The sequence below is a fragment of the Mauremys mutica genome, chromosome 3, assembly GCF_020497125.1.
Source record: "Mauremys mutica isolate MM-2020 ecotype Southern chromosome 3, ASM2049712v1, whole genome shotgun sequence".
NCBI lineage: Eukaryota > Metazoa > Chordata > Testudines > Geoemydidae > Mauremys > Mauremys mutica.
Window position 1 is genome coordinate 1,001,559 of NC_059074.1, and position 21,218 is coordinate 1,022,776.

A 21,218-nucleotide genomic window follows, 5' to 3' on the forward strand; every position below is an offset into this window, starting at 1 on the left:
CGGCCCATGGGACCCTCCTGCCCGGCCCCTGAGCTCCTGCCCCAGCCCCTCCCCTGCAGTACCCCCTCCCCCGCAGCCTCAGCTGGCTCCACCGCCGGTGCAATGCTCTGGGTGGTGGGGCTGTGAGCTCTTGCCGGGCAGCACCGGTGCTCTGTGCTGGGCAGTGGCGTGGCTGGCTCCAGCCGGGTGGCGCGGCTGCCTGTCCTGGTGCTCTGGATGGCGTGGCAGGGAGCGGGGGGGGGGGGGGGTGGATAGCGGGCAGGGGAGTCCAGGGTGGTGGTCAGGGGGTGGGGGGCTGCATAGGGGTCAGGGCGGTCAGCGGGCGGGGAGCAGGGGGAGTTGAATGGGGGCAGGGGTCCTGGGGGGCCGTCAGGAAGGAGAGGAGGGGTAGGATGGGGCAGCTGGGGGCAGTCAGGGGACAGGGAGAAGGGGTGGTTGGATGGGGCAGGAGTCCCGGAGGGGCCCTCAGGGGTCGAGAAGCAGGAGGGGGTCGGATGCGGGCGGGGGCCGGGCCACACCCGGCTGTTTGGGGAGGCACAGCCTCCGCTACCCGGCCCTCCATACAATTTCGGAAACCCGATGTGGGCCTCAGGCCAAAAAGTTTGCCCGCCCCTGGTATAGACTGAGTCTCAGCATCTGCAGGTAGCGAGTTTGGAGGTGGAAGCGGCGAGCGAGAGCGCCATGAAACCTAGAGCAATGGAGGGAGAGGACATTTCCTGATGGGCCAGAGAATTCAGGAGACACCACACATCTGCTGCTTTCCATGTCCCTGAACTTACAATAGGAGACAGGGTGGGCAACTGCCGGCCAGTTTCTTCTGATGGAAATTCATTGCGGTCATTTTGAAAATTGTCACTGGAACTGGTTGGAAAGCGTTTGTGGAAATCGTTTTCCAGGAGAAATGTCTCGTTTCAACATTCGCGGAACAAAAAGTTTTGATGTTTTTGTATCAAAATTGACTTAGATTTAAAAAAAAATGTAAAAGGGCCAAAATCAAAATGAAACATTTTGAACATCTCAGAACAAACCATTTCCATTGGCCAGACGCATGTTTTTTGGCAGAACTTTGGTTCGCAATAAAAATTTGTTGTTTCCTCCCAACCTGGGGATGAAATCCCCCCCCCCCCCCAAAAAAATAATCTTAACACTTTTGGCAGGATGGGAAACAGGTTTTCCATCCTGCCAAAAGTGCTTGTAACGGGCTGTGATTCCACCCCCGTGTGAAATACCTTTGTGAGGGGCTGTGACGTTATTGATAGAATCTGGGACCATATAGAACATGGCTGCAACCAAAGTCCTGTAGTGGCACCAAATCTTGTATAAAGGGGGTCAAATGAGGTGTCTAAGACCAGGTTCTGGGTTGCTGGTTATGATAATGCTGTCTGTATATGTGTCATTTTTGTAGTTGAAGTTATGAGTATTGGCTCTATACTGGCTGTATTTCAAATTTGTGCTGTGCTTCTGTGTGATATCCCAGACAAGTTGGTGTCAGCTCTGCCTAGCCTGCTTGATGGCCCATTAAGGACCATCAGCTACACAATTGACCCATGGAGAGAAGGCAGACACGCCTTGTGACTCAGCAAAGTATGCAGGGACTGGCCCATGTGACTGCAGACTCCATTTTGCTGTAATTTTCCACAGTAAGGACAAAGAGGTTCTTACACCTGGAAAAAACCTATATAAGCCTGATGCCTCATCTCCATCTTGTCTTCAATCCTGCTTCTTACCTCTGGAGGGACTTTGCTACAAACTGAAGCTCTGCACAAAGGACTGAATGACCCATCCCAGCGGGGGATGTTCCAGAGGCTTGATTTGAACCTGCAGTTTATTCCATCACTGCTACAAGCCTGAACCAAGAACTTTGCCATTACTGTATGTGATTGATTCCATTTAACCAATTCTAGCTCTCATCTCTACCTTTTTCCCTTTATGAATAAACCTTTAGATTTTAGATTCTAGAGGATTGGCAACAGCGTGATTTGTGGGTAAGATCTGATGTGTATATTGACCTGGGTCTGGGGCTTGATTCTTTGGGCTCGAGAGAACCATTTTCCTTTATTGGGGTGTTGGTTTTCATAACCATTTATCCCCAGGACGAGTGGCACTGGTGGGGATACTGGGAAAGTGGAGTGTCTAAGGGAATTGCTTGTGTGACTTGTGGTTAGCCAGTGGGGTGAGACCAAAGTCCTCTTTGTCTGGCTGGTTTGGTTTGCCTTAGAGGTGGAAAAACCCCAGCCTAGGGCTGTGACTGCCCTGCCTGAAGCAATTGGTCCTGAACTGGCACTCTCAGTTGGGTCCCGCCAGAACCGCAGCGTCACAGGGGCCAATCTCGTAAGCCCTTCCTCGCTGGAATGAGTATTTGCATAAGCCAATAGCCCCACTGGCATCAACAGGGCTACCTGTCTGAGTCGAGAAGAGGCCAGTGGAGGAGTCACAGGACTGGCCCGTAATCTGGGAAGCCTGGGGAAGGGAAGGATTTGCTGAGGGTCTGGGCACTGGCTCTATTTGCGGCCAGCCCATGTGGACACTGCAGGAGTTAAAGAGACGCTGACTGACTGGGGCAGGTTGTGACCAAGGGGGGGTTACCCCACGGTGGGCAGGGCAGGGCAGGCCACATGGTTCCACCCCTGCACTCTCCAGAAGCAGCTCTTAGCCCATAACAGTCTTGCTGATAGATCTGCTGGGGGTCTCCCATCCGTGTGCTGGTCTGTCTCAGCCCAGGAGAGCTTGCTCGGTCTAACGGGCTAACACCCCAAGGGAGCAGGGTTGCAGGTGCCGGAGCAGGGTTCAGTTGGGTTCCCTGTGAATTGATTTCTATTGTAGCTGATCCATTTCCCTGCCCGCAGGGGGGTCTCGCGGCTGGGCCCGACTCACCTTGAACCGGCCCACGATCCGCTCTTCCTCCGTCGTGGTGTCGTCGTTGTCCCCGATCTTGCCCCGGAAGAGGCTGAACGTGTGCAGCCAGTCTTCAAAGCTGTCGAACTCCATTTCCAGCTCTTTGTTGTAGACCTAGGAAGGCGGAGCGGAAAGTCGTGGGGCGCGCACGTTCCCTGTGCCAACAGCAGCAACCCAGGCTGGGAGCCCAGAGCACCCGCGGCAGTGGGCTCCCAACTCCCATTAAACGCCATTGGGGATTGGCCACCTAATGCTGGTAATTCCCAGCCAACAGCAGCAACGTGCGGGATGACTCCCGAGCTTCCTAGGGAACTGCCAGGCCAGACCTGGCCTCAGAAAGCAGAGAAGGAAAAACCAGATTACAGCCCAGCTCCTCCCATAGCCAATGCCGGTCTGCTTCCTGCAGGACCTTTCCCGGGGCTTTACCAAGTCCCCTTGTAACTGGAGCAAGTCAGGGGGTTTGCATCCATTCCCTTGGGCGACTGTGCCGTGGCGTAGCACATCTCGCTGCTAGGCATGGCGGAGCCCCAAGGAACGTCCTGTGTTGAAACTAACCTCGGCTTCCCTGTGACCCGCACAAATAATGAGAGAAACGCCCATGGCAATGACCACGGGGCTCTGTTCTGTTTGGGTTCTTATCTCCTCCTCCCCGCGTTATCTGAGCCCCTTCCAGTCCTAAGAACGTAGGAACGGCCAGACTGGGGCAGAGCATGGTCCATCTAGCCCAGTGTCCTGTCTCCAGCAGCGGCCCGTGCCAGAGCCCCTTGGGGCGTGTACAGAACAGCAGTTACGGGGTGATCCACCCGTCTTGTACTCCCAGCTCCAGTCAGAGGTTTAGGGTTGCTCCAAGCTTGGGGTTGTGTCCGTGACCATCGTGGCTAATAGCCATTGATGGACCTGCCCTCCGTGAACTTCTCTGGTTCTTTCTTGCACCCAGTTATAGTTCTGGCCTTCACAACATCCCCTGACAACAAGTTCCACAGGTCAGTTGTGTGTTGTGTGGAAAACGTACTTTTGGTTTGTATTAAACAGGTGCCTAATTCATTTCATCGGGTGACCCTTGGTTTTTATATTTCGGGAAAGTGTAAACACTTCTCTAGTCACCGTTGCCACATCACTCACAATTTCATACCCCCGATCACATGCCCCCTTAGTCGTCACTTTTCTAAGCTGAACAGCCCAAATCTTTTTAGTCTCTCCTCGTCGGAAAGCCGTTCCGTACCCCAATCATCTTTGTTGCCCTTCTCTGAACCTTTCCAGTGCCCCAGATCCTTTCTGAGACGGGGCGACCAGAACGGCACGCAGTATTCAAGCTCTGGGAGCACCATGGGTTTATAGAGCATCTGTCTTATTTTCTATCCCTTTCCTAACAGTTCCCAACCTTCTGTTACCCGCTGCTGAGTATTGAGCGGACGTTTTCATGGAACTATCGATGGTGACTCCAAGATCCCTTTCTCAGGTGGAACAGCTAATTTAGACCCCCTCATTGTGTCTGTAGAGTTGGGATTATTTTTACTTTGCACCTTCGGAGGTGTAACGCTTTCAGGACAAATGGCCAAGCCCATGGGTCACCAGCCCCTCCCCAGGCTGGGATCTGGCACCCACCCTAGCCCCTGAGCGGCTGGCACTCACCTTCAGTTCGTCAATCTTCTGTTTGCTCTTCTTCTCGGGGGCCTCAGGTGGCTGTTGCTGCTTCTTCTTCTTGTCCTCTTTGGGCGCCTTGACTTTCTCCTTGGTCTTTGCCTGGCCCTTGGAGCCTTTCATAGGAGAGTCATCAAGTTTGATTTCTGAGTCCAAGGGGAGAGACGGGTGGGAAGGAGGTGGAGATGGGGGTGGGGGTGGGATGAACACAGGACACTCAACCATGGTGTGCATGAAAGCTGACAGCCAACGGCTAAACCTACAGCCTACGGCTCACATGGGCAACCCCCATCCCAGCAGGTCGAGTCAGCCGGCACAACCTTGCCCCGGGGTGTAACGTCCAATTTGCTGATGGACCAGTGGTTAAATGTCCTTTTGGTCTCAGGAGCTCTGATGAAGGGCTGGATTCCCTTCTCACACAGGTGAGATCCAGGGGCAACTCCCCGGAAGTCACCATTGCGACACTGGAACAAGTGAGAGGAGAACTGAGTTTTAAGCCTCAGTTGAAAGAAAAATATTGAGGGCACCTTATTTACCCCAATAGGTCTTGCCATCCCACTGCCCTTGAGCAGAGTAAGTCTCCATGCCCAGCACCCATGATGCTTTGCAGCAGGGGAACAACCCCAGCATGGATTGTCAGCAGGTCTGAAGCCTAGATCTTCAGCCCACAGCACAGAGCTTGACCACTGGAGCTAAAGGAGCAATCCCACTAGGTGGCAGCAGTTGTAGGCTGTTACCCTCTATGCAGAGCAGCCACGACACACAAGTGTGTTATCCAGGCAGCCAACACAGGTTGGTTCGAAAGGGAACTGTGGACACTCATTCCCAAGATCTAAGGTTCCCCCTGACCCATCCCAAAGTCTTCGGGGGTTTCCTCTTCCTTTGCTGTCTCTGTCTTGCCAACTTTCATGGCGTCTTTGCCGTGCAGATGTGAACAGACAGACTGGGACAGACAAATGTGCAGTGTGAAAGGGGGTGGGTAGAGCATGTGGGGCGGAAGCTGACCATGGCCAGGCTCCGCTTGGGAATGGCTGGCAAAGACAGGTGAGGGAGGCCAGAGACACCGTGCCAAGAGCAGCCAGAGTGACCTCGCGACTGGGGTGAAGGGACTTGGAGCCAGGGCTGAGCGCTGGGGGTTCTGCAGGGAGCAACCTGGCGCGTCTCGTGGTGCAGAGCCCGGGGACTGAGCTGAGACAGGCCCCTCCTCCCGACTGGCTGCTGATTCCACGCACCCCGGTGCACCGGTGACCAGCACCCAGGTACACCCAGGCTCCCGCTCCCCCGGATGTCGGCCACGGGCAGAGACTACGTGGCAGCTGAATCGCACTGGATGCAACGGGACAGATCCCCAACAGGTGCGTGCAAACAGCGTATTGCTGCTGATGGCAACGGGCCAGATCCGCAGCTGGTGCAAATCAGTCCAGCTCCACTGACATCAATGGGCCAGATCCGCAGCTGGTGCAAATCAGTCCAGCTCCACTGACATCAATGGGCCAGATCTGTGGCTGGTGCAAATCAGTCCAGCTCCACTGACATCAATGGGCCAGATCTGTGGCTGGTGCAAATCAGCCCAGCTTCACTGACATCAACGGGCCGGATCCGCGGCTGGTGCAAATCAGCCCAGCTCCACCGACATCAATGGGCCAGATCTGTGGCTGGTGCAAATCAGTCCTGCTCCGCCGACATCAATGGGCTGGATCCGCAGCTGTTGCAAACCAGCCCACCGGGGTCAGCAGAGCTGCACTGACTCCCACCAGCTGACGGTCTGGCCCTACACGGTGAGAGGTGCTGGGCCGATGGCTTCCTCCCCAAAGAACAGGTAGAGATGGGAGCAGCACGGCGAGCTTCCTCCTCACCAACCACCCTGCCCCCAACGTGATGAGCCAGCCAGCGGGGAGCTACGCGGTACCATCTATGGCCCCGCCCTATAGCCCTTACCCACATGAGCGGCTCCGCTGCAGCCAGCGGGGATGACTTCCGGGAGTAAGGGAGAGTGGATCAGCCCCTAGAAGGGGATTGCCCAGAGACACCCAGCCACCCCAAACATCAGTCCTCTGAGGGGAACTGACCGGGGTCCAGAACTCAGAGGTGAGAGTCCCTACACCCCATTCCTGGAGCCCCCCCTCCCAGACTGATGGATTCCCAACGTACCGACCGTTTGCTGCACAGCCCGGACCATCCTTGGCCAGTTAGACACGGCCACTGACATTCGTAGCCAGCGTGGGCTGCATTAGTTCTTCCTGCTAGTCTGAATCAATCCCCCAGCGACACATGGACGGGGCCTGCCTTTCGCAGCAGGTCACTTAACCTCAGAACCTTCAAATTATTAAATAACCTAGCAAACAGGTGTGACCAGTCCGCCGGAGCAGCGATTGCAGGGATCACAACCACCCTGCGCGCCTCACCCGAGTGGTGAGTGAGATCCCAGAAGGGCTCAACTCCCGGAGGGGCCAGATCAACCCAGCTGCTTCTTAATGCTACTGGGATGCAACTGACATGATCAGCAATGCCTAGTGGGAAAAGCACAGGGTTGGGCATCAGGGATTCTGGTTCTGTTCCTGGCATCATCTACAGACTCACCGTGTGATCTTGGGGAAGTCACTTAATTGCCCTGTGCCTCGGTTTCCCCATTTGTGAAACAGGGCTAGTGATGCCTGCTCACCTCCCCAGGGCAGTGTTAGGGTGGATGCCTTTGGGGGGGTGAAGCGCTTGGAGATCCACGGGTGGCACGCACTGGAGACGCGCACGGCCATGTCTCAGGGCAGCCTGGCAGGGCAGGCACTGCTGTATGCTAGTCCCTGAGCTACGCCCACCGCCTCCCTGAAGGCAATGACATGACACCAGCGTAACAGGGTGCGGCCCAAGGGGATATAATACATCCGAGAAACAGGCCAGCCTGCTTCCGGTATGGCTGTCCTGGGGGTGGGGGCAGGACAGGCTGGGGAAGCCTGGCACGCTGGGTTATTATTAAGAATGATACTTGCCACTTCTATAGAGCCAAAGATCTCTGAGCGCTTCCCGCACACCAGCCAGAGGACCCCCGGGAGGAAGGGATGGACAGAGAGACTAAGTGACTCTCCCAAGGCCACACAGCGAGGCAGTGACTCTTGCTAGATGCTAACCACTAGACCACATTGTCTCCCTGCCATGGCACATCTAAGCCAGGCAGGCTGGGTCGGACAGACCTCTGCGCCGTGATCCATCATCGCAAGACGACGTGTGTCAGGTTTGGCCTCACTGAAATACGTGGCGAGACCCCAAACTGCAAGTTTGGAGCCAGAGGTACAGAATTTGGCAGAGGCTCAGATTTCAGTCTGAGCTTTCCGAATGCTGAGAGAGATCTTAGCGCTGACCCCAGTTTTATCGATCTCTATGTCGCTTTGGTATCACGCTTTCAAAAATTTACCCTCTGCAATCTCCAGTTCCTCCTTCTCCTCGGCTTCTGCTGCGGCCGCTTCCTGCTGCCGGAGTTGCTGGAGAGAGATGAGACGGGCAATGAGATGCAGAAAAGGGCAGGCACAGGAATGACACATTCTATTTCTACAAATACCTTTCAGCCTGCAGCCTGTTAGAAAAGATAAAATGTAGCACCACTGAAATGCAGCCTGCCCTGGGGTGAAGCACAGCGACTGTATAACAGCACAGTCACCATTTAGGACAGGAAGTGAAGACCAGCTAACATTGCATGGGGAGTTTTATGCATGCAAAATGTAAGCTGGAATTTGTCCAAGACTTTGGGGCTGATGCTAGATCTAGGTGAATAAAACTGATTTTTCAATTCACTGGCCATTCCGAAAAAATTTTAAATTTTTTTTCAGTGAACCAATTTTTTTTTCATTATTATTTTGGATCAAACAAAGCAGTTTGTTTTATTTTCAAGCCTTTAGCTTTTTCATTTTTTTAAATAAAACTGAAGTAAATTTCACAATGAAAAGTCATTTCAAAGCTAAAAATCTCAGAATCTGTCAGAACAAAATATTGTCATTTTAAAAATTTTTGGGGGGAGGTGTTTTTTCCCCCCGACTAAATCAATTTGGCAAATTTGACATGAACTTGCAAAATATTCAAAAATCTGGGGAAGGTTTTGACAAAAAAAAAGTTTCAGATGAAAAATTTCACCCAGCTCCAGTTCTTTGGGGCAGGGACTCTCTGGATTTGTACAGCACCGAGCGCACTGGAGGCCTAGTCTGTAACTGAGACTCCTTGGTATTACAATAATCGAAATACTAAATAAGAACAGTTAACATCCAGTACTGCAGTACACAAAACAGAACAAAACGTCCCATGGACCTTTCCTAACCACCAGCGGTCAGAAGCTCTGCTTCATTTCTGTTCCCAAACGAGACACCAGCTGCAAACTCCTCTCTCATGCCCACAAGGCAGGAAGAGAACAGAGAGGGGCTGTGAGAAGTGAGTTGGCTCATGTGAGGAGGAGTAAAGGAGGCTTTAAGTCACCTTAGTATCCCATAGGCCTTTGGGCCCAGCCAGAGAGTTGGCCAGACCCCTGTGTAAGTTAGAGCTGCCTTGAGGCTGCTCTAAGCTATGTTCTGGATGCTGGGGTCGCTCATGATGCTGAAGGCATTTACTGGCTGGGAGAGCGTCTACTTTGAAGGCCCCTGTATGCCGCAACGGGGAGTGGACTCAGAGCGGATAAGAATCAGCGACCTAGAGACAAAAGGCTCAGCATCTCATTGTCAGCTCCGATGCTTCCTCGGGGACAATGTGTGTGTCCATATCCTCTGCAATGCCCAACCTTTGCTCGTAGGGGCCAGATTCGCCGGGACCTCGGCATCGCTCTGGTGCCACAAAGCAGCCAAGCTACCGGAATCTGGCCCTAGAATGTTAACCGAGGAGATGAAATAGCTGCGCCTGGCAGTGTGAATTCTCCCATGGGCTGGACCCCATGCCCCCTCCCTCCCTGCCCCACTCCTACCTCCTTCATAGTCTCAATGGAAGCAAAGTACTTGGACCACCAGTCCAGCATGCTTTCGTCTGGCTCCTCCTCCTCGATCTCCTCTCCCCCTCCTTTCTTCTTCTTCTTTTTCTTTTCCTTCTCCTCTTCTGACTGCCGGGGCGGGAGGAGCACAGCAGAGGGGGAGAAAGAGCGAGAGAGAAATGGGGAGAGGCTGAAGGAGCCCTGCAGCCCAGATGGGGAACTAGATCCCCTCCCAACCCAGCCTGTGTACTGTTAGCTCAGGCAGGGGAAACCGAGGCACGGAGCAGTGACGTGACTCATCCAGTCACACAGGGAGTCACCGGCAGCTTTGGCGCTGCACTTGGAGACCACGGGGCCGGCCCAGGCTTGGGACATTTTAGCTACTGCTCAGAGCCCAGCTGCCAAGAGAGGAGCCCAAAGCTGCAGAGGTCCAATCCTGAGCTCAAACCCGCTGGCGAAGCCTGAGGTGTTGGGAGCGGAGGTTTGGGTTGAGGCTCCTCACTGCTCTGAACAGCATCCACTGCCAGCCCCCCGTTCCCAGGCAGCCCCCAAGGGCCAAACGCCACCCGCAGCCCTCCCGGGCCAGCGTCTCAGCCGGCGTCACTCCCGATTGCTCCACTGATGTCCACGGAGCCCGCTGAGGATCTGCTCTTCGCTGGGAGCCAGGTGGGCGGGTTTGGTGGCCGAGCTTGGCCCTAATAAGCCCATTTGGGGCTCCCATCGGTTGGGGTCATGCTGGCTCTGGGCTCGCCGCACCGTCTCCCCCAGGGGTTCTCACCCTTTTTCTCTCTGACGCCCCCCAACATGCTCTAAAAACTCCACGGTCCCCCTGTGCCACAGCAACTGGGTTTCTGCATATAGAAGCCAGGGCCACTAGTGGGTCGCAAGCAGGGCAACTGCCCGGGGCCCCACGCCACAGGGCCCACCACAAAGCTAGCCCAGGTGGCCGGGCTCAGGGCCCCGGGCTTCGGCTTTCTGCCCCGAGCCGCAAGCAAGTCTAATGTTGGTCCTGCTCGGGGGACCCCCTGAAACCTGCTCCGGACCCCTGGTTGAGAACTACGGCTTTAACCCCGTGGCTCCGGCTTTCACCGACGCTGCTCATCACAGATGTGCACAGATGTGCAGTCCAGTGCCCAGTGAACAGACAGGAAGGGCTCCCTTGAGGTCCATGGGCTGGGGGTCAGGCCCCTGCTGCGTGTGTGCCCGCTGGCTCAGCTCCCCACGTGCCCCATAGCAGCACCCGCTGCGTGTGTGCCAGCTGGCTCAGCTCCCCACGTGCCCCATAGCAGCACCCGCTGCGTGTGTGCCCGCTGGCTCAGCTCCCCACGTGCCCCATAGCAGCACCCGCTGCGTGTGTGCCCGCTGGCTCAGCTCCCCACGTGCCCCATAGCAGCACCCCCAGAGCCAAGCAGAGGGGCAGGGGCAGGGCAAAGCCCACCAAGCCCAGCACTCACCACGTCAACCTTCACCACCGCGTCCGAGTTCTGCCACATGGAACGAGAGGGAACGGGGGGGAACAGTTAGTGCAAATGCCCAGCAGCGAGCGAGGATGCACCTCTGTGCTTTGCACACGCATGCACGACACCCACCCAGCCACAATGAGCTGGGAACAGAGACCCACGACACACACACACCAAGGAAATGAACAAGGCGTCTGGTGGCCTGAAATGAACAACTGCAATTACTAAAAGTGAACAGGCACGGACACCTCCAGGGAAGTTTGCAAGATGATTCGCTGGGAGATGCTGCTTCTCCTGCTCTGCCAGTTAAATATCACGGGGCTAGATAGCAGGGTGATGGGCTCAGGAGAAATGCATGGATCCACAGAGCAGATGCAGCCATTTCCCTCTTCTTCAGCTATGCATGCTGGTTTGTTATTGTAGGGTTGCTCACACATGCCAGGGTGGGGCACCCTAGTTTGTTATGTGCTGGGCTGTGGGTGCTAGTTGTTATTGTAGGGTTGCTGAGGCAGGTACCCTGGTTTGTATGAGTGCTGTGCTGTGGGTTCTGGTTGTTACTGTAGGGTTGCTGAGGCGGGTACCCTGGATTGTATGAGTGCTGTGCTGTGGGTGCTGGTTGTTATTGTAGGGTTGCTGAGGCGGGTACCCTGGTTTGTATGAGTGCTGTGGGTGCTGGTTGTTATTGTAGGGTTGCTGAGGCGGGTACCCTGGTTTGTATGAATGCTGCACTGTGCGTGCTGGTTGTTATTGTAGGGTTGCTGAGGCGGGTACCCTGGTTTGTATGAGTGCTGTGCTGTGTGTGCTGGTTGTTATTGTAGGGTTGCTGAGGCGGGTACCCTGGTATGTATGAATGCTGCGCTGTGAGTGCTGGTTGTTATTGTAGGGTTGCTGAGGCGGGTACCCTGGTTTGTATAAGTGCTGCGCTGTGGGTGCTGGTTGTTATTGTAGGGTTGCTGAGGCGGGGTACCCTGGTTTGTATGAGTGCTGCGCTGTGTGTGCTGGTTGTTATTGTAGGGTTGCTGAGGCGGGGTACCCGGTTTGTATAAGTGCTGTGCCGTGTGTGCTGGTTGTTACTCTTTGAAGCAGAATTCCAATCTCTATGTGCTCTCAGTCCCAGACGGGGGCTCTCTGTGCACGTAGCACCGTGTGCACCCTCCCAGGCCAGCGTGGGGCCAGCCTAGGCCTTTCACTCAGGGCCTCAATTTGGTTGCACGTCCCACCAGATGGGTGGCCCCTGCTCTGGGTGGAGCAGCCCCGGGGGGCTGTAGCTTGGCAAAGAAACACGCCGCTCAAGGAATGAGCTTGGCTGCTCGGATACTCACAGCCTCCAGCTTCACCATGGTCTCCATCTTCTTGATGGGCACGTCCGGTTCCATGTTGATGACAATGTCACCTGGGGGACGATAGTATGGGCCTCCGTTGGCCAGGGCCAAATAGCCGTTGAGCAGTTTAGCTGGACAGAGGACAGAGAGAGAGAGGCAGAGAAGAGCCAGTGTAGAGGAGACCCGAAGAGATCGGGGAGCAGGAATGCGAGGGAGGGGGGTGATGGGGAAGAGAGACAAGAAACGGGAACGGTCCCGGGAACAAGAATCCGGGGAAAGGAAACACCTGCCCTCAAAGGGAAACCCAACCCGGCCGGAGTCGCCGTAGGGGAAGGGCCACTCGGCCGGCGCTCAGTACCAGCTAGCACACGGGGATGAGTGGGAATTTCGTGCTGGAGCACGGAGCTGCGGGGATGGCCTGGGGGACGGTGGCTTCTACCTCTCCACAGCACAGGTGCCGTGTGGACGGAGGCGTCTGCCGAGGCCCCCGTGCCCTCGCTACGGAGGAGCCTGCGTGGCTGCACAAGAGGTGGCCTTTGCCCCACTAATCCCTGGGTTATTTCTTCCTCACGCGGTGCCATCGGCGCGCACGGAGCTCTCCAGGCACGGTCCCTGCCCCAGGGGATGCTGCGGCCGTCGGGCACTGGGCCTGCACCGGTCCGGAGGTGGGCTGGGTGGGTTCCACAGGGATACTGATGCCTCGACCCACTGAGCAAGCCCCTGAATCTCCCACCCATCTGACCCCCGTCCCTTGTCCTGACCTGACGCTCCCTCCCTGGAGCCCTGCCTGGCTCTCGCCTGCCCTCTGCTCAGTTAGACGCGTTAATGAGCAGGAAACCCCACATCCTGTCTATCACTCTCTGCCCAACCCCGCCCTGTTCTGTAGCCGGACGGGGGCCACACGCAGCCCAGGGAATCCGCCCCTCCCGCCGGTACCTGCAGTGCTCCAGTGCTGGGATTTCTTGTCCGGGGGCCGGTGGATGAACCTCCGCAGGGAGCTGACGGCGTGGGAGCCCACCAGCGTGTACCGGCCAAAGGCCCGGCAGTCCACCACCCGGATGTTCAGGGGTGGGTGGAGCAGCTCGTTCTCTGGGAGGTCCTGGAAGGGAACGGGTCCCCGTCGTAGGGGGTCAGGGTCATTTCGGGGGAGGCTCAGACCAGGGTCCCATCGGAGGGTGAACGCTAAGTCAGTTTCCTTCGCCAGCCAAGCAGGACTCATTCCCGTTGGGGGAAGGGCAGCCCTCAAGCGACCCCTCGGCAGGGGAGAAGGGGATTGCTTTCCAGTGGGGGAGAGCGCAGGGCCCCGAACCACGCGGGAGCGGGATGGGCCCTACTAATCGGCCTACGTTAATAGAGCCCTTTGTGACACGGCGCTGCGCCAGCACTGCCGAGCAGAGCCCCGCAGCCCTATCAGCCCAGTGGGGAAACCGAGGCAGAGAGGGTCAGTGACTTGCCCATGACCACCCAGGGAGTCGCTGCCCGAGTCAGGGTAAGAACTCGGGTGGCAGCTGGATCCCAGGCCACTAGCCCCCGCCCCCCCCCCACCAGCGGCTCCCGCTGCCCCCCTCCCCCATGGGACTCCCACCCCTGGCCCTGCCCAGGGGGGGTAGGAATGGCCTCTCCCGGCCAGGCAGGGCTCAGCTATCCCCCTCCCCACTGCCCCGGAGCAGGCCCGACTCACCACTTCAAACCACTTGACCAGGGTGCTGAAGTTGGGGTTTTTCTTGTAGTTCTGGATCAGGGCCGACTGGACGCTCTTGCCGGCGCACTCGATGTCCACCCGGGGCCGGTCCACCTGGGCCAGGTTCACCCGCTTCAGGTCCCGCAGGCCCCAGAACAGGATCTGGGCCAAAGGGAAGGCGCCGAGGTGAGGAGCTGAGAGCCGCCCACGGCCTGTGTCTGACAGCCGGAGGTGGCACCGGGAGCCCCGGGTAAAGGGCCGGGGTGTGATATCGGCTGGGGACGCACAGCCCCGGGCTGCCTGTTCCTGGATGAGAGCCTCCGCCTCTGCCATCCAGCAGCTGAGCAAGCTTCCCTGCCCTCCAGCCGTGCCAGGGTGCCCCAGCACTGCGTCTGGACCCCGCCCCAGATAGTATAGTGGGCTCTCCTACGCACTCCCGGCGCCAGCCGAAACAGCCCCACGCGGCCTCTGCCGTGCAATTCGGACGTGGCCGTTTGGGCTGTTTATTGACACCACTGTGAGCCCAGACACCGAAAGCCAGTGACCCAGGAAGCAGCCGGGGCCTGCAGATGAGCAGCATCCCCAGGGTTGTTACCTCCACTCTGTATTTACTCAGCACAGGTCGGATCCCCAGGGGCACCGGCAGGATGGGACCCTGCTCCGTGTCCGTCGGCCCATCGATCGGAGGCAGGTCCGACTTGCCAGCCGGGCCGATCTGGAAGAGACACGACACCGATTAGGAGCCGCTCCATCGAAACGCCCCGCGAGCGTCTGCTCAGCGCCTCCTTCCCCGGTTCCCCTGTGCCCGGTCGGGACAGGAGGGTTTTACGTTCCTGCATTCGCTCCTCAGGGTTTATTGCTCCACCCCCAGCTGACTGACGCCCTCCCAAGTGAGGAGCACTGAGGAGACGACGTTCAGCTCCAAGACACCCCGTCCCGGCAGATGTGCAGCTAAAACCCCGCCAGGCAGCTCCCCGGCATGGTGCCAGGAGACACGCTCCTGCACTCACAGGCTGCACCCCCAACGGAGGCGATCGGCCCCGGGGGGCTCTCAAACCTGAGGCAGCTCTGCTGTTCGAGCTCCAGGAGACGCGCCCGTTGGCACCTGTCATGATAGCGCTGGTGCACTAGAGTTGGCGAGAAGCAGGTGGGCGGGCAAGGTTCACGCCGGGCGTCTTTACCAGCGCGGTGATTAACCACCGGAAGGAACACCCAAGGGAGGGGTGGATTCGCCTTCCCTTGGCGTCTCCCAGCCCAGGCTGCCTGTCTGGGAGGCCCGTCAGCCAAATGCCAGTCGTGAGGGTCCGTCCAGGGGTGACTGGTGAAATGCCAGTAGATCCCCACCCCAACACGCTGCCCCCTGCTGGCCCACTCCTCAGCACAGGCCTCCGCCCAGCCGGCGGGAAGCGGGGACTCGCTGAACGAGGACTTAGCCAGCCCCTCTGCTGCACCTCGGCCAGGAGAGCCGGCAGGCTGAGCCGGCAGGGGCTCTGCTCGCCCGTCTCTCCTGGGAGCATCTCCAGCTCACGCCCGCTGCGATACACGAGTCGCATCCAGCACCCCGCGTTGCCTGTGCAGCTCCCAGCGCAGGGGGGTCGCGCAGGGTGGCGTTATCTGCTACCTGACTCCGTGGGCTGGGCTGTTACCTGGAGCAGCTCGAAGGCCGCCAGCAGGTCCCCGGCCGTGGAGTTGCCCCGGTAGATCTGGTAGTACTCCAGCTGGGGCGGGAAGCGCGGGGGGCCATAGTCCTCGTCCGACATCTTCACCACCGGCTTGGCAAAGGTGCGGCCCATGAAGTCCGCCTTGCCCTGGAAAGGCAGGGAGAGAGCTTGGGCTTGTCCCAGGAGGCCGCTTCCCACCCCCCAGCCCAGCCCCACGGCTCGCCCCAGCCCAGCCCCACGGCTCCCCCCAGCCTGGGTGGGCAGGTTTGTGCGGGAAGCTGATCGGCAAGTGGATCGAGAGGAAGAGCCGGAGGGCTCGCTGAATCAAGGGATTCTGCCCAGTTCTCCAGTGGGCTGTGGATGCCAAGGTTGCTTCGTGGCTGGCACCTCCTTAATATACCACAATCCCTGTGTCCTGTGTGTGGGGAGCCCTGTGCTGGAATAGCAGGGGGCTGCAGGTCGGGATAGGGGCATCAGCAAAGCGGGGGGGGGGGCAGGTGTTGATAGCAGGGGGCTGCAGGTCTGGAGGGAGGGGCATTGGCAGTGTTAGGGGACAGGAGCGGATATCAGGGGGGGCTGTGGGTCGGACTAGGGTGACCAGATGTCCCGATTTTATAGGGACCGTCCCGATATTTGGGGCTTTTTTTTATATGGCCTCCTATAACCCCCCACCCTCAGTCCTGATTTTTCACACCTGTTATCTGATCACCCTAGTCAGGACATGAGCGGATACCATGGGGCTGAGGGTCAGGAGGGAGGGGCACTGGCATTGCTGGGGGACAGGAGCGGATAGCGGGGGGCTGTGGGTTGGGAGGGAGGGGCACTGGCATTGCTGGGGGACAGGAGCGGATTGGGGGGGCTGTGGGTCAGGAGGGAGGGAGGGGCACTGGCAGAGCTGGGGACAGGAGCGGATACCAGAGGAGCTGTGGGTTGGGACACGAGAGGATACCATGGGGTTGCGAGTCGGGAGGGAGGGGCACTGGCAGAGCTGGGGGACAGGAGCGGATGGGGGGGCTGTGGGTCGGGAGGGAGGGGCACTGGCAGAGCTGGGGGACAGGAGCAGATACCAGGGGGCTGTGGATCAGGAGGGAGGGGCACTGGCATTGCTGGGGGACAGGAGCGGATAGCGGGGGGCTGTGGGTTGGGAGGGAGGGGCACTGGCATTGCTGGGGGACAGGAGCGGATTGGGGGGGCTGTGGGTCAGGAAGGAGGGAGGGGCACTGGCAGAGCTGGGGACAGGAGCGGATACCAGAGGGGCTGTGGGTTGGGACACGAGAGGATACCATGGGGTTGCGAGTCGGGAGGGAGGGGCACTGGCAGAGCTGGGGGACAGGAGCGGATACCAGGGGGCTGTGGATCAGGAGGGAGGGAGGGGCACTGGCAGAGCTGGGGGACAGGAGCGGATTGTGGGGGCTGTGGGTCAGGAGGGAGGGAGGGGCACTGGCAGAGCTGGGGACAGGAGCGGATACCAGGGGGGCTGTGGGTTTGGTTCAGGAGCGGATACCAGGGGACTGCGGGTCGGGACTGAGGTGCTGTTACAGAGGTAAAGGCCTGACTAACGTCCCCCTGCCTTCGGCCTCACAGTCGCTGTTACATGCAGCACTGGCTGTGTAACTGGCCCAGGCCTTGTGTTCTGCAGCCTCTTCCTTCTGCTGGGGGTGGTGCCCGGGGTAGTTAGGGACAGTGCCGGGGACAAGCGGCTTTCCACAGCCAACACCAACACCAACACCGTGTCTTCTGTGTGCCCGTGACTAATCCGCCCCCCTGGTCCCTGGCATGTGCTCCCAGCGGGCCGCGCCGGGGCGCTCCCTCACCACCGTGTCCTGGTCGTAGATCTCAATGACGATAATGGGGGGGTCGTCCCGCATCTCGTGGGCTTCCCCGTAGAGCTCCAGGTTGTCGAAGACCAGCAGCTGGTCCCAGGTCGGGCACAGCGTCTCGTTGAGCACCTGGAGGAGCAGGGAGGGGAAGGAGCACCAGGGCTGTGGTTACAGGGAGGAGAGGGGCAGACGTCCTCTCCTGGTACTTCCCGCACAACGCACTGGAGATACACGACGGGACGCCCGAAGGCAATCTCCTCCCAGCTTGCAGAGCTTTGCCTTTGCTGGTTGAGCCTTGACCACATCTTGAAGGCCCCGAGTGAAAGAGAAGTGAGGTCTAGTGGCTGAAGCACAGCACTGGGAGCTGCCCAGAGCTCCGACACTGACTCGCCGTCGGCCCTCAGGCAGGTCACTTATTCTGCTCGTGTATCAGTTTCTCTCCGTGTAAAATGGGGATTACAACAGGCACCCCCAGGGGAGCTGCCAGGATCAGTCAATGGTTGCACATTGAACAGCACCCAGCAGGGTTCAAACCCCAGATTTTTACACCCCAGTGCAGCCCTCCCTGGCTTGAGCTAAAGGGGAATCTCCACCAGCTAGCAGCACTAAGTAGACTGTTATCCTGCCGGGGGCCAGGCCCAGAGGGGCACCTGTCGCACACCTTGCCAGCGTGTTATACATCCGGGCAGCACCTGATGTGCGGTGTTTTCATTACCCCTCACGCTTCCACCAGGTTTGCTGCAGCCCAGAAATTCAGCCCAGCGAGTTCAGATGCAAACCCACCCACCTCCCTGTCCCCGATTTAGGGGCCTGGCTCTTACCTCCGTGCACTGGCCCTGGGTGATGAAGAAAACCCGGGCAAAGGGGTCAGAGAGGCCACTGCTGTCTGCGGCGAACAAGCTCCTGGCCTGGTACATGTGGGCTCGGAGCTGGAACACCTGCTTCTCTGGGAGGAAAGGAGGGGGTGAGACTCCCGGGCAGCACCTGAGCCGCAGAGCTCAGAGCAGGACACCCCAGGGCATTCGGGGCAGGGATTAGCCCTGGCCCAGCATGGACGGGGGCTGCTCCGGACGGAGAGGTGCCTGCGGGATGTGCAGTGTGCTGGGGCTGCCTTGCAGATTCCTGCTGCACAGAACCAGCGGTGGCAGGCGTCTGGCGCAAAGCCCCACTCCTGACCCATGGCTGAGGGGCTCAGAAGGGAAGGGCCGTGTGGGGCAGGAAGGCCACCAGAAGTAGAGTCCCCTGGCCGGCTTCCTGTGGGGCAGCACGGCTCCCCACACCGGGCTGCCTTCAATCCCAGCGTCGCCCTGGGAGTGACTCACCGGCAGGGCCCCCAGCCCTCGCCCAGCACGGCCCCAGGAGCAGCCCCCGAGGGAGCAGAGGGGGAGCGGGCGGCTCTTACTCGTGTAGAGGAGGCTGATGGGCGGGAAGGCCTGGAGGCCGAGGCCCTTGCTGGCTTTCTTCTCCTCGAAGCCGCAGGGCAGGCCGCTCAGGAAGTCCTTGCGCTGCTTGGTGAGGCCCAGCCACAGGTAGATCTCCATCTTGGCCTGCACCGTCCAGCCGGCCGGCCCGAAGCCCCTCTTCCCGGGCAGCTGGGCACGGGGGGAGAGCTTCAGCTGGGGCCAGACCAGACCAGACCCACCTCCTGCCCTCTGGGGTCAGACCCACAGCGCCATTCAGCCCCACCCCCCTCCCCCTCTCCTACCTCCTGCCCTCCTGGGTCAGACCCACGGCGCCATTCAGCCCCACCCCCCTCCCCCTCTCTTACCTCCTGCCCTCCTGGGTCAGACCCACAGCGCCATTCAGCCCCACCCCCCACCCCCTCTCCTACCTCCTGCCCTCCTGGGTCAGACCCACGGCGCCATTCAGCCCCCCCCTCCCCCTCCCCCACCTCCTGCCCTCTGGGGTCAGACCCACGGCGCCATTCAGCCCCCCTGCCCCCTCCCCCGCCTCCTGCCCTCTGGGGTCAGACCCACGGCGCCATTCAGCCCCCCCGCCCCCTCCCCCGCCTCCTGCCCTCTGGGGTCAGACCCACCGCGCCATTCAGCTCCCCCTGGCGCCCCCCCCCTGCCTCCTGCCCTCTGGGTCAGACCCACTGCACCGTCCAACCCACTCCCCACCTCCTGCCCTACGGGGTCAGACCCACTGCACCGTCCAACCCACCCTCCACCTCCTGCCCTACGGGGTCAGACCCGCTGCGCCATTCACCCACTCCCCACCTCCTGCCCTGTGGGCTCAGAGCCACCTGGCATTTTTCGTCGTCTTCCCCACCTACCCCTGCTCCGTGTAACCCAGCGGGAGGCCTCCCACTCGTACAGCTCAGATACTGGTACCTCACCTGCAGCAGCGCCCAGTGCCTGACACTCAGCTCCTTCCTGCCCTTTCCCCAGGCTCTAGGCACCTCCCTGCCTCTCTTCACCTCCCCTCCTCCTCCTGTCTCTCTCTCCATCCCCCCCGCGAGGGCCGCGGCGGCCCCACCCGAGCACAGGCCGGTTACCCTCAGGAAGACGGTCTTCACTTTGGCGCAGTCCTTGCCGGTCTCCTCGTCCACGATGGAGTACAGGATGTCCTTGGAGGGGATGCGGGCGTAGGCGATGCGCTTGCCGTTGCTCATCATCCAGATGAAGATGTCGGGGATGCTGTGCTGTGGCTGCGAACCCCAACAAGGCCCCGCTCAACACGGCAGGCATGGCCGGGCACCCTTCTCCGGGACCGGCGGGAGGCGTCCCACCAGCTCTCCCCTCCTTCGTGATACTGACTGAGGCACCAGCGGATGGACTTGTCTAGTGTCTCCCAGGGCTCAGTCACTGCAGGGTCCCCCACTCCCTTCCTTAGAGACGGTTTTAAGCCTCCCCGTGTGGATCCACAGATTCCAGGCCAGAAGGGACCGTGGTGATCACCCAGTCTGGCCTCGTGCAGGGCACCCAGGCCGTGTGACTGCCCTGAATTAACTTCATGAGGCCTGACTGCTCCGGGGCAGTGCACAGATCTCACGCCCCGGTGAGGCCTCAAGGAGCTTTAACTCTCTGGCTGGGCTCCCAGCAGCACGCCGAGTCTCTAGTAAAGCCGGGAGGAAATCGGAGTTCCATCCCGCGGGACGGGCCAACATTCCGCCCTTTGGTTTTGCCCCAAATTGAAATTTTAATTTGGAAATGTCCCAATGTAGCGTTTTTATTTGCTTGGTTTGACAATGAACTGCCTCTGCCTGAGCTGCCCAGGGCCTCAGGAGAGTTCATAGACTCCGAAAGATCAAGGCCAGAACAGACCATTGTGATCAGTGAGTCTGACCTGCATGACACAGGCCAGAGAACTGCCCCATAGTAATCCCCAGAACAGATCTTTTAAGAAAACACCCAATCTCAATTTAAAAATTGTCCATTTCTCAACATCCTTCCTGAATTGTGGGCACCAGTTGTTATTCAGTCACATTCTTCTCTATCGGCTGAGCTCCCTGGCCAGACTACATTTCCCATGATACATTGCAACCACGGCACTCTTGCAACCCAACCAGAGGGGGCACTGTGGTGCATCATGGGAAATATACGCCACGCAGAAAGCCTGGTCCATAGGCACCAACAAACCGAAATGTTTTGACCCCACCTGAAACAATTCTGCATCACTGGAAGTTAACCAAAAGTTAGGAGGTGGCCAGTCGCATGCTGTCAGGAGCAGGGACCAGGCTGCCTTCGCTGGCCGGTTTACGGACAGACCTTCAGCCCTGTTCCAGGCTGGTGATTTATGAGAGTTATTAACCTCATCCCCGTTTTCACAGCACCACTCACTGCGCAACCTGAGTCCCACT

The 21,218-nt window shown here is 58.8% G+C and overlaps 1 protein-coding gene across 1 annotated transcript in view; it reads right to left on the bottom strand.

Annotated features, from left to right (window-relative positions):
• LOC123366017 (otoferlin-like) overlaps positions 1-21,218 on the bottom strand; it is a 177,162-nt gene that overhangs the window by 13,645 nt on the left and 142,299 nt on the right. The window contains exons 23-36 of the mRNA XM_045009095.1: positions 19,914-20,066; positions 18,819-19,008; positions 18,238-18,362; positions 17,411-17,545; positions 15,582-15,743; positions 14,531-14,650; positions 13,936-14,097; positions 13,191-13,353; positions 12,255-12,385; positions 10,927-10,956; positions 9,470-9,601; positions 7,943-8,009; positions 4,528-4,682; positions 2,875-3,009 (exon numbers count right to left, since the gene is read on the bottom strand). Of these exons, the coding sequence (XP_044865030.1) occupies positions 2,875-3,009; positions 4,528-4,682; positions 7,943-8,009; positions 9,470-9,601; positions 10,927-10,956; positions 12,255-12,385; positions 13,191-13,353; positions 13,936-14,097; positions 14,531-14,650; positions 15,582-15,743; positions 17,411-17,545; positions 18,238-18,362; positions 18,819-19,008; positions 19,914-20,066 (1,860 nt within the window). The remainder of the gene's footprint in view (positions 1-2,874; positions 3,010-4,527; positions 4,683-7,942; positions 8,010-9,469; positions 9,602-10,926; positions 10,957-12,254; positions 12,386-13,190; positions 13,354-13,935; positions 14,098-14,530; positions 14,651-15,581; positions 15,744-17,410; positions 17,546-18,237; positions 18,363-18,818; positions 19,009-19,913; positions 20,067-21,218) is intronic.